The 14,913-nt window shown below is 44.8% G+C and overlaps 1 protein-coding gene across 6 annotated transcripts in view; it reads right to left on the bottom strand.

The window, feature by feature from the left end:
- Positions 1 to 14,913, bottom strand: part of ANGEL1 (angel homolog 1) — a 351,420-nt gene that overhangs the window by 68,272 nt on the left and 268,235 nt on the right. For all 6 annotated transcript variants that reach the window (XM_045012141.1, XM_045012140.1, XM_045012135.1 and 3 more), the window contains exon 2: positions 14,732 to 14,834. In XM_045012141.1, coding sequence (XP_044868076.1) covers positions 14,732 to 14,834 — 103 coding nt within the window. The remainder of the gene's footprint in view (positions 1 to 14,731; positions 14,835 to 14,913) is intronic.

Here is a 14,913-nt window from a genome sequence, read left to right as displayed (position 1 = left end):
AACTGTTGATATAGAATTTGTAGGCGGAGTGCCTCCTTGTTTATGGTGGGCCCTAAAAATATGGTGGATGGATATACAGATTAAAATTGGTGATTCAATGGATTCAGAAAGAGAAAATAACACTATCAGCGTAGAATCCTGAAAATCTTCTTAGCAGATTCAGACCACTGTGGAGCTGGACTTCCTAATAATAATGGCCTCTCTTACTTCCCCATTGTCTCTGTTCCATCATCTGGGCTATAATGGGCATTGTTGCAACTCTTCCCTGAGCATAATTTGGAAAAGGGCAGTGCAAGGGGAAAGGCATTGTGTTTGCGTTTCAGTGGAAATAAAAGTTACCAATGAAGTTGTTGGGGTGTGTTTTGGGGGGGGGGATCCTAGCTGCTCGTTCCCCAGAACTGCCTTTGTCATGTTTGTGGGGGGGAATACCACATGAACTTGTAGCCAGTCAGCTCTTAAGAGGAGTTCCCAAGGGAGCAGTGTCAGAAGGAGACCTTAGCCCTTCTCCCTATAGATCCCTCCAAATTAGAAAAACATGTCTGAGAGGGGGAGCGCTCCAATTTTGGTGGCCATTGTCATGGTCTTGATGACATGTGCTAATGCAGCATCATATATGTGTTTATGAGTATGTACGTGTGTATGCATATCTGTGTGTGTGTATGTCTTTGGGTACGGGAGTTAAGTGCATGTGTGTATTACTGGAGGCAGTTGCATTAATGTGTTACTAGGGGGTGATATCTGTGTGTGCCAGGGAAGGAGCTGTGTGTGTTCCTAAAGACAGCTACAGGTTGCAGGGGACAGGGTATGGAGCTGTGCAGGAGAAACATCCCTTGTGTGCCACACCTTTCCCATTCTCTTTCCCGCCCCCCCTGCAAAAAAAAAACACCCATCCACCCACCTACACACACATTGTGGAGAGCTAGGATGGGAAGTGGAATTGACAGGGCCGTTCTATTTCCTCTGGTGTCTGGCTAGAGGAAGGAGAGCCAGGGCAAGATCTCCCGTTTTCCCTGGCAGGGAGACAGACAGAGGTGATGAGCTTGCCTTCTTTCTCTCTTTGCCTCCTTAGAGGGATAGAGGAGCAAGCCAAGGGAGAGATCTTCTTGTGAAAAGGAGGCAGTGGATAGGGGAATCCCAGCTAGGAGACACCTCTTTTTCACCTTGTGGTGATACTGCTCCACCTACTCATACAAAGCCCCCAAAAGTCCCCATCCAAGCACCAGCTCCTCATGCTGCTCCACCTTCACAGCCCCCTGCCAGAAGAGTCCTCATTTCACCAAACGGAGAGAAGGGGGAACTCTGAAGGAGCAGCACCCGCACAAGTCAGAGTAGGGTCTGTCTCTCTGCTTTCAGCAAATGGGGAGCTTTGCTCCCCACACACACACCTGCTTTAATCCATCCCCCATCCACCAGCTAAATCACCAAAATAAAATTGTTTTGTCTGTTCTGATTCAAGAGTTTCTGGAAAAAGGGTGAATCCAGACCTGGATTTCTTGTTGCTATTGCTCAGAAACAAATTAAGCCTGCTTAGGGAATTTTCATTCTATTGCAGACACAGAGACAAGTTATAAAAGTTACATAGAAAACCAGGTGTGTCAGCAGTCACTAGTGCTACTTGTGTGGAGGGTGTGAGAGGGCAGGGCCAGAGCACTGGTGATCCTTATAGCAGCCCTTAAGATGGCATAAGTTAAAGCTGTAAGCCTCCTTTGCCCTCAGCCTTGGCTCCTATGTTGAGTGGAGTTTGGCTGGATCCAAAGAGCTGAGTCAAAATCTATAGGTAGATTATTTTTATTATATAAATATCAGCTACCCATAGCTGCCCCTCCACTTAGCCACATAGGCTGGTTATTTCCTTGTAGAAGTGAGTCTTGGGAAAGAACTTGAAGGAGGAGACGGGGGTGGGTTTATGGATCAGTTCAGGGAAAGCATGGAGACAGCATCAGAGACAGTATAGAAGAAGAAAACGGGTGGTCAAATGTGGCTTAAGTGGCAGAACAGATGGGGTGGAGGGCAATGTCATAAGAGACAACAGCCTATAAGTAGTGAGGGGCAGAGCTGTAAATGACCTTGAAGTGAGGATAAGAAGCTTGAACTTAATGTGATGGGAAAGACAGACAGTGGAGGGATTTAAAGATGAGGGTAACAAGGTCAGAGTAATGGGCAAGGGTGGTGATCTTACTAGTTGCACTTTGAATGTACTGGAGGGATGTGAGGCAGGTGTTGAGAAGGTGGAGGTTGAAGTAGTCAGGATAGTAGATGATGACAGCAATAAGAAGGAGGCCATCACCATGAGCAGGTAGTCATATCCCACCATAATGTGCACAGTTTCCAACTTCCTGAAGCCCAGAGAAAGAGTATTCTGTAGAGGAGGGGTCCTCCCTCAACTCTGTACAATAGGGAAGAAGGATGTCTTGTGGCTAAGGTAAAGCACTAGACGTCAGGAATTCCTAATTTCTTTCACAGAATATCAGGGTTGGCTCTAGCATTCTTGCTGCCCCAAGCACAGCAGGCAGGCTGCCTTTGGGATGTCTGCTGGTCCTGTGGCTTTGGCATACCCGCTCCTGAATTGCTGCCAAAGCCACAGGACCAGCAGACCTCCTTCAGGTGCACTGCCACAGCCTGCCGCCCTTGCATGGACCAGCAGGGCACGCCCTGTGGCTTGCTGCCCCCGGCATATGCTTAGAGTGCTGGTGCTGATTACAGGAGATCATCTAGTCCAACTGCCTGCTCAAAGCAGGGCTAATCCCCAGACAGATTTTTGCCCCAGATCCCTAAACAGCTCCCTCAAGGACTGAACTCACAACGCTGGGTTTAGGAGGCCCATGCTCAAACCACTGAGCTATCCCTCCCCCACTGACTTGCTGTGTGACTTTGGGCAAGCCTCATTCTCTGATCTTAGTAAAATGGAGTGAATGACTGATGTAAGTTGTGAGAGGGAACTTATGAATGTACAGTGCTTTGAGATCCTCAAAGGATAGGGGCTAGGAAAGGGCAAAGGACTGATATGACATTTTGAAAAGGCTTTTGTCTGCAAAAGAAGGGACCTGATGAAAAATCTCACTCTAATTCTATTGCCAGCATATTCCAGCAGTCCTCAGATCTTTCTTAGTACCAGTCATGGGGCCAGGAGGAAACAAGACAAGTCCATGGTTCAGTTTGCTCTGACAGGACTGGGCTGTGCTTGAAAATCCTAGGAAACCTCCTGAGTCAGCAGCTCACTCGGAATAGCCTAGATTCCCAGACACAGTAACTTGATTCCACTCCTGGCTCAGGGCAGTCGCTAGCTGAAAGGCAAAATAAAACCCCCTCTTGGCCCATTAATGAGGCCTATTCTGAGTTCAAGAGAAACTAGTCTGACTGATGAACTCCCTTGGCTCAGGGGCTCTGGGCTGGGGCTGCTGGGAGAGTTATTCTTTCTTTATTCAGCAGATGGAATTATGTTAATGGAGAGCATATGGGAGGGGAGTGAGTGCTGTGGAGATGGCTGGAATACAGCCAGACTGCATCAAAACCCCAAGAAACCTACCCTCCATCCAGGCAATACAGAAGCAGACCATGGAGAGACAGATGAGAAGTCCAGCTGTGATATGGGGGAGTTGGGAAACCGCATCTCAGCCCTCCCCCTGTCTGCTACCTCCCCCTACAAACACAACATAGGAGTCAGTTTTATCATAGACTCATAAAGTCAAAGAATTTAGATTGTAAGTTCTTCTGAGCAGCGAATGTACTTTAGCTAGGGGCCTGATCCTGGGAGTCTTGCCATGGAATTCAATGTAAGCAGGAGCAGGCCCCTGTCTGCAAAGTGCTATGTAATTTATGGTGCTATATAAAGGATTAACTACGACTATCATAAAAGTTAGAGATGGAAAAGCCCCATTAACTTCTCCAGTCCATCTTCCAGGGCCAACACAGGATTCTTGCCTATCGTATATTTCCTAGTCAAGTGTGAAAAGGAGCTCCCATTTTGTTATTTCTTGTTGTAATTTAAACATGAGCCCCTGGCATGATTAATGTATTACTTATTATACAATTGCTTTGATATGGAAAGCAGGGGTGGACAAAATGCATCATATGAGACCCACAAGTGCCTTCACCTTAAAAATGGAGGAGTGGCTTGTGAAGAATCTACAAATCCCAGCATGCAGTATTTCAACTGGAGCTGAGAGGCTTTGCATTAAAGATGAGAGCAACTGGAATCGATCCCAGTTATAAAAATGGGGTGTTGCGTCTCAGCTCCTGCCAAATTGCTCATGCAGCCCCAAACCAGGCAGAGTTTGAGCACCCCTTAATGCTCTGTCTGGCATCATTCACCAGTGCTGAATTAACTAAAGGGTATGTCTTCACTGCAAAGTGAGCTCAGAGGATCAGCAGTTGGGTCTGAATGCCCATGTTGGCCTAGCTTAGGTTTGTGTAGCCCCACAGCAAAGCCACACTCAAGTTACTGTTTCCTCGCTGGTGCGACCCTCACCTTGCATGTTGCTAGGACTTCTGGGGGCACATCCCATTGTGCTTACTGAATCACAAAGAACAAAGTGAATTGTGGAAGAATGTGTCCATCTTTCTGGACATATGGGGGGAATTGTGGGAAGGTACTGGAGAACTCAAGCTATTTATCCTGCATCCTCACTGTAAAGCGGAACTCAGCCTCTAATCTATCCCCCCAGCAATGCCAGCTAGCCCAGGTTAAGAGTACTGCAAAAGTCAGGTGAGAGGTTTTCATGTGTGGACAGGATGGGGATTAGAAACAACACCACAGGAAGAGCTTGGGCTAACTCTGCAGGGAAGATGTACTTTATAAGAAAAAAAAAAAGAACAATATTTTCATTTGAACAGAAGGTTCAGGATGGGAAGCCAACAGCCTCTCCTCCCTATTCCCAAAGTTAAAAACCTCAGGTGCCAGGGGAAGGAGGTTCTTAGTGGAGGGCCTTCAGCTGTGAAGTCCTCGTCATAGAAGATCAAGCTGAGCTCGCATCTCACCACTTTCAAAGAACAAAACAAGATGCCTCTGAACACAGATATCCCCCCTACAAAGTCATTTGCTCAAGGACCTGGAGACATCTCCCCAATGATCATCCTGTAAAATGATTAATCAGAAAGACAAAAGCCCTGATTCTCCACTAAGACATAGTGAAAAGCCGTGGCTGCAGGGAGCTGGTGGTGGCTCTGATCCTCGACCACCAGCCCTTGATGGAAATTAGTGCAAAAGGGGACCTATTAGTTTACACTAGTGGCATAAGCTCTGTAATAGAGCTTACGCCAGTGGAGGTTCAAGTGTATTGGAGCTCTCGGTTCTACCTGCCCAACCCCCTCTCTCCTTATGCTCAGGGTGGGGGACAGCTAGCATAGAGGAGGCAGCAATGTCATCTGAGCCAGACTTACACCGGCAGAGATTCCCCCTACAGAGGAGGAATTCTTCTGTGGGAATCACCAGCCATTTTAAGTTCACTTTTGCTGCATAAGTAACACATAGTGAACTTGGCAGACAGAGACCAGAGAATCCAGCCCAAAGTGCCTTAGGGGGTACAGAGAATATGGTACAAATGGAACTGCAACAATGTCTCTTCTAATTTTTGTAATCTGTCACCTAGATACTAAAATGATAGCTGCATTAGAAATCCACAGACAAATTAGATGTGATTAGATCAAACTAGTGATGGCCCAAATACCAGGTGATTCAGAGGTTCAGAGGCTAGAAAAGCAACTAAAACGTAGTGGTTGCATCTCCAAATCTCTTTTATCTGGGAATAGGATATTTTAGCAGACTGGGTTTTCTCCTGAGATTTCTGATTCTTTGCAGTTTCCTGCAGGTCAGAAATACCATGAAAAAACCCTCCCTCATAGTGTTTTGATAATTCCCTAGCTGGTCCCAGCTGGAACACAGAAGCCCAGAGACTATGACAGTGGGAGGAAAAAATGGCAGAGGTTAGTTAAATCTCAATAATGGTTCCCTGGGGAGGGGCGGGATAGATCTGAAACCATTTATATTTGTCACCAATTCAGATCTGCCTAGTCAGGGCCGGCTCCAGGCACCAGCTTATCAAGCAGGTGCTTGGGGCGGCAACTCCAGAGCGGGGCGGCACTTTCAGGTATTCGGCGGCAATTCGGCGGAGGGTCCCTCACTCCCGCACGGAGCGAAGGACCTCCCGCTGAATTGCCGCAGATCGCGATCGTGGCTTTTTTTTTTTCTTTTTTGGCTGCTTGGGGCAGCAAAACCCCTGGAGCCGGCCCTGTGCCTAGTGCAGAAGTGACTGAAATTTGATGGCTGATTATTGGTTTATTTGAAATGAGTTATAGGGTCTCCATCCAGTCCCCAGTGTACAAGTGTCTGTAGTATTCTAAGTAGCTGGGATCTGCATGAATGAGAACACCACCACACTGGCTGGGAGACAGCACATATGGGAAACTTGCCCTACGGCTACTTGCACTGTTCCTGTTTTGCAGGTATTAGATATATACACCGGCCTGCAGACTCCAGGGTTTTCAGTCTGGCATCATTCTCTAGAGCTAGATTAACTGAAAAAAGAAATGATTTGGTTTTCATCTGAGGAAAAGGTTCAGGACAGGAAGTCAACCGGATCTCCTCTGCACTCCCCCAAAAATATGGTAATTTACCGATGACGTCACATTTTTAACTAGCATTCCAATTTACTTCACAAAACTTCAAACGTACAAAAGCTCAGTAAATCTCAAGAGCACACAGTAAAAAGTGTTCACAAAGGCTGGAAAATTGTAATTCTGGATTTGAACAATTTATGCTTACGATCAGACATGTCAAGCTTTAGAGAATCCACCATTTCAACCCCCCCTAAATGGCAGTAAATCTAGATTATGTACTGAAAGCGCTCAGGGAATCTGGGAATTTATGCCAGAGAAATGCTGGAATATTTTACTGACCTACATGAATTTTTTTACTGACCATTCATTTTTTATTTGTAAATACTGGCAGTTGAATTTGAGGCTGTTCTATTTTTGTGACCTGAGTTGCCCAGTCCTGGTTAAAATGGAGACTGAACAATTCAGTGTGCCTGGTGCCATTGGCAGAAGAGTGCTGAAAACTCAGAAGAATTTGGATGGCCTTGAAGGAGCACAGTCAATGCTAACATTTTTTGAAATTCAGTAGAAAACCTGCAATGGGCATGTGCATGTGCCCAGAACATTTCAGAATTGCAATATGAGTGAGCTCTCTCCCCAGTGAATCTCTACTCCGATGCACCAACATGGTCCTAGGGGATGCTGTGCTTGAAGTTAATGTGGGTGACTTGGTATGGAATACTCTTACCTCTTGAGTCAGTAGTAACCCCCAAGCATCCAGTGTGGTACAACTGGGTGCTGCACAGTTAGAGGTGTAAAACTGAGGCTCCAACTGTAACTTAGTAAAACTCAGTGGTCATAGGCATAGCTTGACTTCTATATTTGGGGGGAGAGGCAGCTCCAGTCAGGCCAACGGAGCTGGAGCGGGGGGCAAATTCTGTGTCTTGCCCAAGTGCCCCCCCCTCAAGCCCCCCCCCCCCCCCAAAACTATGCCCATGTCAGTGGTCCTCTTCATGGGTGGAGGGGTTCCATGAAAACATTTTCTTTAGATCTGGAACTCATGTGAAATGGTCAAATTCCTTCTGGAATTTTATTGAAATCACATGAAACTATGTAAGGCACAAAATTTTGATGCAACACACTAAATCAGACCCAAATTCACTGAAAGAAAGAGAACTTACAATGAACTTTGACCCAGTTTCAAGCATGTAAGAGAACCTGAATCAAATGCAAATATCATGTAGTTTCAGGTTTTGTTACAAATATTTCATGGTGCTTTAGTCTCACCTTTCTCTGGGCTCTTTAAATGTTGCATGTAACTTTCCCAAAAGTCAGGGTGTTAACTGTGGACTCTTCTCTGAGCAGGATACACCTTCTGTGCATCCCAGGTATGGCCCATGGCATCTGCTAAGGACACCGCTACTGCACTGCAAAGGTATTATGTTCTAATGATCACAAAAAGTGTCCCTCCTGTTCAGAAAAAGGGAAAACATAATAGGAGCTAAAGGTACTTTCCTGCTGGAAGAGATATAAACTGGCTATCTCAGCTTGTCTCTCTCAGATTTAAAAAAACAGCCGGCAACTATGCCAGCAGAGCATGCAGAGAAATGCTTCTGTCTTAGTGCATTGCCCCGGGCCCTGTCCCACCTCGGTAAGGATACTGCTCTTGATTGCCTGTTTGTCAGTCTGTCTCACAGATGCCTTCAAGCATTCTCCCACACCACTCTTTAGCATGAAAACCCCTCCCTTGACTAGTCTATGAACCCACTACCACAAACCTCTCCTCCTTCAAAGATTTCCTCAAGATCCACATCTGCCATGAGGGCCTCTAGGAATCAGGGATCAATTACCAACTGATAATGACTTTCCAGGATGGCAGTAGGGATTTCCTATATTTATTTTATGTAATTATTTGTATCTTATAATTATACTGAAACGACTTAAAACTATCTAACTGTGCACAAGTTTATACATATTCCAATAACTGTTACCTTCAATGCCACTTCTTCCAACTATTTGCTACTCTCACCAGTGGTATCTTGTCCTAAATTGGATTGTAGGTCCTTCAAGGCAGAGATCATGCCTTCCTGTCCATTTGTGCAGTGTCTAGCACAAGAGGCCCACAATCCTGATTGGGGGCCTCCGGGCACTACTGTAATTAATAAATAAATATAGGTTGGACCCAGTCTGAAGAGTTCAGTAGGGCCAAGCAATCACGGAAGTAGTAGCTCCCTGGAAAAGGACAGAATTGCTGCCTTTTCAAAAGCCAGGGATCTGGGTGGAAGACATGCAAAATGTTTCAGCGCTGGAGATTATTGGTACTGGAATAATTCTGTCCTTCTGCAGGCAGCCTGGCCTGGTTAATAGTATGAGTTTTGCACTAAATCATGAGCAATAGCAACACTGGACCTCTGGAAAGTGCTGAATGGAAAAAGGTGTAAGTGACAAGTATTACTAGAGAGTTACACATTTTATTGCTTCTGAAGGCTGACCTCATTGTACACACCAAGGACTCCTGGTTGGTTGGTGGGCCAGCAGTCCAGGCAGCTTGCCTGGTTTCCAGCAAATATTTTGTCAAAAATGACACTTCCCGCAGAATGTTTCCATTTTGATAAGTCAGCATTTTCTGACAGAAAAAATACTGTTGGAAAAATTCCAAGTAGCTCTTCTTCTACCCATAATATTGTGTCCCACCTTCCCATCCCCCTAACCCTGTGTCTCCCCCAACCCTCCCCCCATGCCAGGGGCCCTGTATACCCCATTTTCCCCATTCCCCATACTAGAATCCCTCATTCTTCCCTTCCCATGCCAGGGGATTTTTGTGCCCTCCTCCTCCTCCCATTCCAAGAACTCTGCGCATTCCCAATTTCCCCTTCCTCAACTCCCAGAAGCTCCTTAGTGGCATCAAAAAAAGCCAATCACCCCCCACCCTCTGTCGCCTCAACTACCCAGTGGGATTGGGCCATCAGAGGCAAATCAGCGAATCAGACGTTACTGGTTGTCACTAAAAATCAATAGGATTCTTCCCACGGATAATAAATAGTATATAGAGACATACCTATCTCACAGAGCTGGAAGGGACCCTGAAAGGTCATGGAGTCCAGCCCCCTGCCTTCACTAGCAGGACTAAGTACTGATTTTGCCCCAGAACCCTAGGTCACCTCCTCAAGGACTGAACTCTCAACTGTGGGTTTAGCAGGCCAATGCTCAAACCACTGAGCTATCCCTCCCCCAATATCTAGAGTACTCCATGACATTTTGGAATTGGTAATAATTGGAGATATACCAATCTCCTAGAACTGGAAGGCACCTCGAAAGGTCATTGAGTCCAGCCCCCTACCTTCACTAGCAGGACCAATTTTTGTCCCAGATCCCTAAGTGGCCCCCTCAAGGATTAAACTCACAACCCTGGGTTTAGCAGGCCAATGCTCAAACCACTGAGCTATCCCTCCCCCCACAATTGATTGGATGTGATCTTCAAAAATTGTATTACAGACAGACAAACAGAAATGCCATCTAGCTGAATATTTGGCCAGGTGAAGTGAAGCCTATTACTTTATTTTAGAAACCTAATAGCATAGGAAAACAAAACTATACATGCTCCTTGGATATCAGCTGCTTCCTGTTTAAGGATTACCAACCCCAATACCACACAGTCATGATGATGATGAGTCTTTTGTCCTTCATTAGTACCTTCCAGGAATCCAAATGCACTTCACAAATATTAGTGAATTACAGTTCTCTGGAAGTTCAGGATTATTATCCCTCTCTTATACTTGGGGAAACTGAGGAGCAGGGAGAAGTGATTCACCCAAGGTTACACATCATATCAGTGGCAGAGCATGGAAAATAATCCAGGAGCCCTGGGTCTCAGTCCTATGATGTAACCCACAGACCATATTGCCTTGTGTCCAAAGGATATAGTACTGCAGAATGTTTCAACTACACCCTAGTGTGCCACTAATTCAAAGAAATCCACTCTGAGTGCAGGAAGGCCATTAATTGCAGTGGTGGTGTAAAAGACAATGGGTTCAGCCTGTTCTGAGACTATGCAGCCTTTTGCATCTTGCTTAAAGATATAGCTGAAGGACTGAGGCTACTAACTTGCTTTACTGCAATTCTGGGAATAACTGAAAGTGAACCCACACTGTAACAAGAGTTGTGCCACAAAGGAGTGCTGGGTATCTTTTATTTGGTTGTCACATGTAGCAGAGTGGAAGATTCCACCCTCTCCAGTTTCTCTTCAGTACCACTTCCTAGAAAATCTGGAATTGCTGCAGCCACCTTCTCCAGTTTTCTTACAGGCTTAGGAATTCAGGTGGCTTCAGTTGCTCCATTTTCACCAAAAATGCAGAGTTCTTCTGACACCACGTAAAAAGAGGTGTGGCACATACAGGAGTGCTGGTAAGGGACTAGCTTTCATTCCTGGCCCATCAAATGACACAGGTAGGAGATACAAGAATTATTTTGAAGTTGCACTTTTGAAAGGCGGTTCAGGAAGGAATCAAGATCAAAATATAACTGCACAAAGGAGTTCAGTGCAAATAAGACTAGCCTATTCAATACAAAGTGCAGGAGCACTATGCTACATTAACAAAACAGTAGTACAGCATGAGCAGTGGAGGATTCAGAACCAATCAGGATTAAAAAAAATGCACTGCTTTTGCAGGACCTACAAATAGGGTGACCAGACAGCAAGTGTGAAAAATCGGGACAGGGGGTTGGGGGTAATAGGACCTCTATAAGAAACCCCCCCCAAAATTGGGACTGTCCCTATAAAATCGGGACATCTGGTCACCCTACCTACAAAAGGTCAAGGTGTGAGCATCTCCTTCTGGCTGTGCAGCAGCAGTTCACTAACAGTTCCAGTCATTTTGTCTCAAGCTCAACTGGAAACAAAGTATTTGTTTGCCAAAGAAAAAGGAACAAAAATGTGTTGAGCAAAAGATTTAATTTCCCCATGTCTAAAGGGAAATCAACAAACAATGGAAAGTAACATAAAAACATATGCATGGAAGACTGTTGTTATTTAAAACTAATTGACATAGTCACTTTCAATGGAATTTGGCTAGCTCTATCCAGTATTTAATTCAAAAATTCCTCAGGAATGAAAGTCTTTTGCAGGCCAGTTTAACTTGGCTGGGGCTGGCGTTTGCTTTTTCCCACATTCCACCAGCTGAAGTTAGAGGTTGGCGGCAGGGAGCCTGATTCCTCTGTCTCTTCCTGTGAGTGACACATCCAGCCAGCACGGCTGCTACTCTGAAACCTCTTTTTAAGTTGTCTGCTAAAATGGCTGCTTGGGGAAGCCTAATCAGAAGGATATAGAACATTAAAATCTCTCCTGCCTTCTGAGAAGGCAAGTAAGAATGTTGATGAAGAGAGATGCCATGAAGGATCCAGAAAAGGAAAAGAAGCAGAGGGCTAGGGATTCCAAGATCCATGATGGGCAATGTTCAGTCCTGTATCAATAACAGCTTTAATGTCTGACATCTCATGGCCCTGTAACAGGAGCTTTATCTCACTGGGAAGGAGGGATTCCCACTTTTCCAGTAGAATGCAACACCACATTTGCTTCTTACTCTGGAGCAGCAGACATTGGTCTTTAGCATCATGATATGTCTAGAAAGACTTTTTTTAAAGAACTTAAGAAAATGCATTAGAATAAATACCATTTTACTCTCTCTCAAAAGCCTGTACAGTTGAACTCATGATACTAAGAGCATTTGGCTGTCAGGATTTACAATTAGAGGGGTACAACAATTAGTCCTAATAAAATGTTCTGTACCAAAAATGGCATATATACAATAACCTGAAAGCATCTAAAGATTTTACAAGGAAAGACACTTGTGAGTAATGTGGTTGTCCCAAACTCATGCTAATAAATAAACCCTTCCTAGCCCAGGAGTCAGTATATCGTATATATTATTTCTTCTCTTTCTGTCTTTTGATATGTTCAGTCTTAAGTCTGCCAGAGCCATGGTATTGTGTCTGGTTGGCTCCTCCAGGCTGCAGGAGGGGGTGGGGAACTGATACTTCAACTCCAGATGTGTTATTTCTATCCTTTTAACTGTTCCTCTGAAAAACAAAAAGCCTTGTGTTGCTATGGTGACAGTATCTCTTGCACTGATGTACCCAGTGGGCGGCAGCAGCTTCCTAGCTGTGGAAATGGCCTAAGGCCTAATGCCTGAGTGTGATAGATGCTTCTGAACAGATACTAAAGCAGAGGATTGAATTTAATTGGCAGGCATTGCTTTACCAAGATGTCCAGGGAAGAAGAACATCACGGACACAGGGCACTAATGACTTTATTCATGAAGGGATACTTAAAGTGAGCCATAGTGAACTGGGAAACAGTATGTGTATGTCTACACAGCTGCTAGGACCGAGTCTCATAGCCTGGGGTTGGCAGACTTGTGCTAGCAGAGTTCGTGCTAATGTGCTAAAAATAGCAATGTGGATGAAGGAGGGTGGGCTTCAGAGCCTGAGCATGAATATCAAAGCCACATCTACACAGGTATTTTTAGCGCACTAGTCCAGGCCCTGTTAGTGAGAGTCTGTCAACCCGACTGTAAGACTCGCTTCTTGTAGTGTATAGACATCCCCTACAAAGCCCAGAGTTAGTGCACAAAAACCTCCATGAAGGGCTCTGGAGTCTGCATCCAAGAATGGAATCTAAAATAACAGCTTTGGTTCATCTAAGATGGCAGTATCTTTAAAGCGTTATAATATTTGTATTCACTTCATTATTTCCCATAATAAAAAGAGACAAGGTATGTGAGGTAATATATTTTATTGGACCAACTTCTGTTGATGAGAGAGACAAGCTTTCAAACAGAAGTTGGTCCAATAAAAGTTATTACCTCACCCACCTTGTCTCTCTAATATCCTGGGACCGACATGGTTACAGTAACACTGCATATAATAAAAAGAGGCAGAACTAGGAATAATGAAACGAAGGAAGAGAAAATTTAGACTAAATATCAGGAAAAGCTCAGTAAGATCTATTTGGCTGAGGTATAGCTTCCATCACCTGAGTAAATGAAAGCAGGATTGGAAAATATACTAGAAAATGTACTTTGAAGGGAACAATCCTGCACAGTTCCCCATGAGATAACCTATCATGGCTTTTCCATAGCTATAGTCTAGGATTCTGTGGAAATGTGTTTTACCATTACTTCTGAAAATGAAGATGAATAGGGCCTGTCCCACCTAAACTAAAAACATGGCCTGTGTTATGCAGGTCAGAGTAAATGATCGTAATGGTCCCTTCTGGCCTTAAAATCTATGAATATATGAACACAGCATTTACCAGACAGGATCAGAATACTGATCCACCAAGTGCTGCCCCTGAGAGTTTGCACTCAGTGATGCCTCAGAGAATGGTGAGAAAAATTAATAACCCACTTGGCCAATTATGCACTGCTGTATGGGGGTGGGAGGGCAGGAATTCCTTCCTGACTCTCGTGGTGGGAAAAGACCCTATAGCATGAAACTTCTCTCTCTCTAAGTTTTTATATGGTGCTTATCACAATGGTTTCTGAATACCCACATTTGATTGCCACAATCTTCCCAGGCAGAACTGCAAATGTTATTACTGATCAGAAAATTATTCAGACCATTTTTAAACCCACATCCTGTATGTGGCCCAGATTGATCCCTGGTGTATAGGGGACACATTAATTGAAGTCAGTGGAGTAAATTGGAATTATACAAGACTATTTTTGGCTCCTTCCCTCTGCAGTAGCCCAGAGACTTACAAAATGAACAGAGCAAACTGCCCTCAGCAAAGACTAGGCTCTGTTTTTTCTAGAAGAGCTATGTTTCTGGGTTACCATATGGCCCTCTTGGTTATGTGCAATCCAAACTTCTCTCTCTTCTATTGGGATAGGTCTCCTCCTCTGGAGTGTTGCCCATTTCCTTCTCTGTGTTTCCTCCCCAAAGCAGTTTTGCTTCATTACTGCTCAAGAAACTGAGAAGGGCTGTTGACAGGAAGAAGCCCTATTAGCAGAGACACCCTCATGGAGGTGTTTAGGAAGAGACATTAGGCTGCTGTCTAAACCATGCACCGATCCTAATAGCCAGGGCTTATTCCTCCTGACATCTGCTTTCTGAGGTATTGTCGTTCATATTATATTCTGTCAAAATCCATTTTGCCACCCAGCTGTGCAGCGTCCTGCAACATGTCACTACAGGCACTTACCATCGCCCATCCACTGTCCTGCAGAGGCGACATCCATCCCAACAACAGAGACCCAGGGGGGACAGCACAAGCCCTTATTGCAGAGGACTAGAGCTCTCTTCCCCTGTGGAGAAAGGAAAGAGATATTCCTCATTGACTGGCTGAAGTGGAACAATTCAGAAACTGTTTAAAACATTACAGAA

This window comes from Mauremys mutica, chromosome 4 (assembly GCF_020497125.1).
Source record: "Mauremys mutica isolate MM-2020 ecotype Southern chromosome 4, ASM2049712v1, whole genome shotgun sequence".
Taxonomy (NCBI): domain Eukaryota; kingdom Metazoa; phylum Chordata; order Testudines; family Geoemydidae; genus Mauremys; species Mauremys mutica.
Note: the sequence above shows the minus strand (reverse complement) of the source record. Positions and strands in the feature narration are given on the sequence as shown.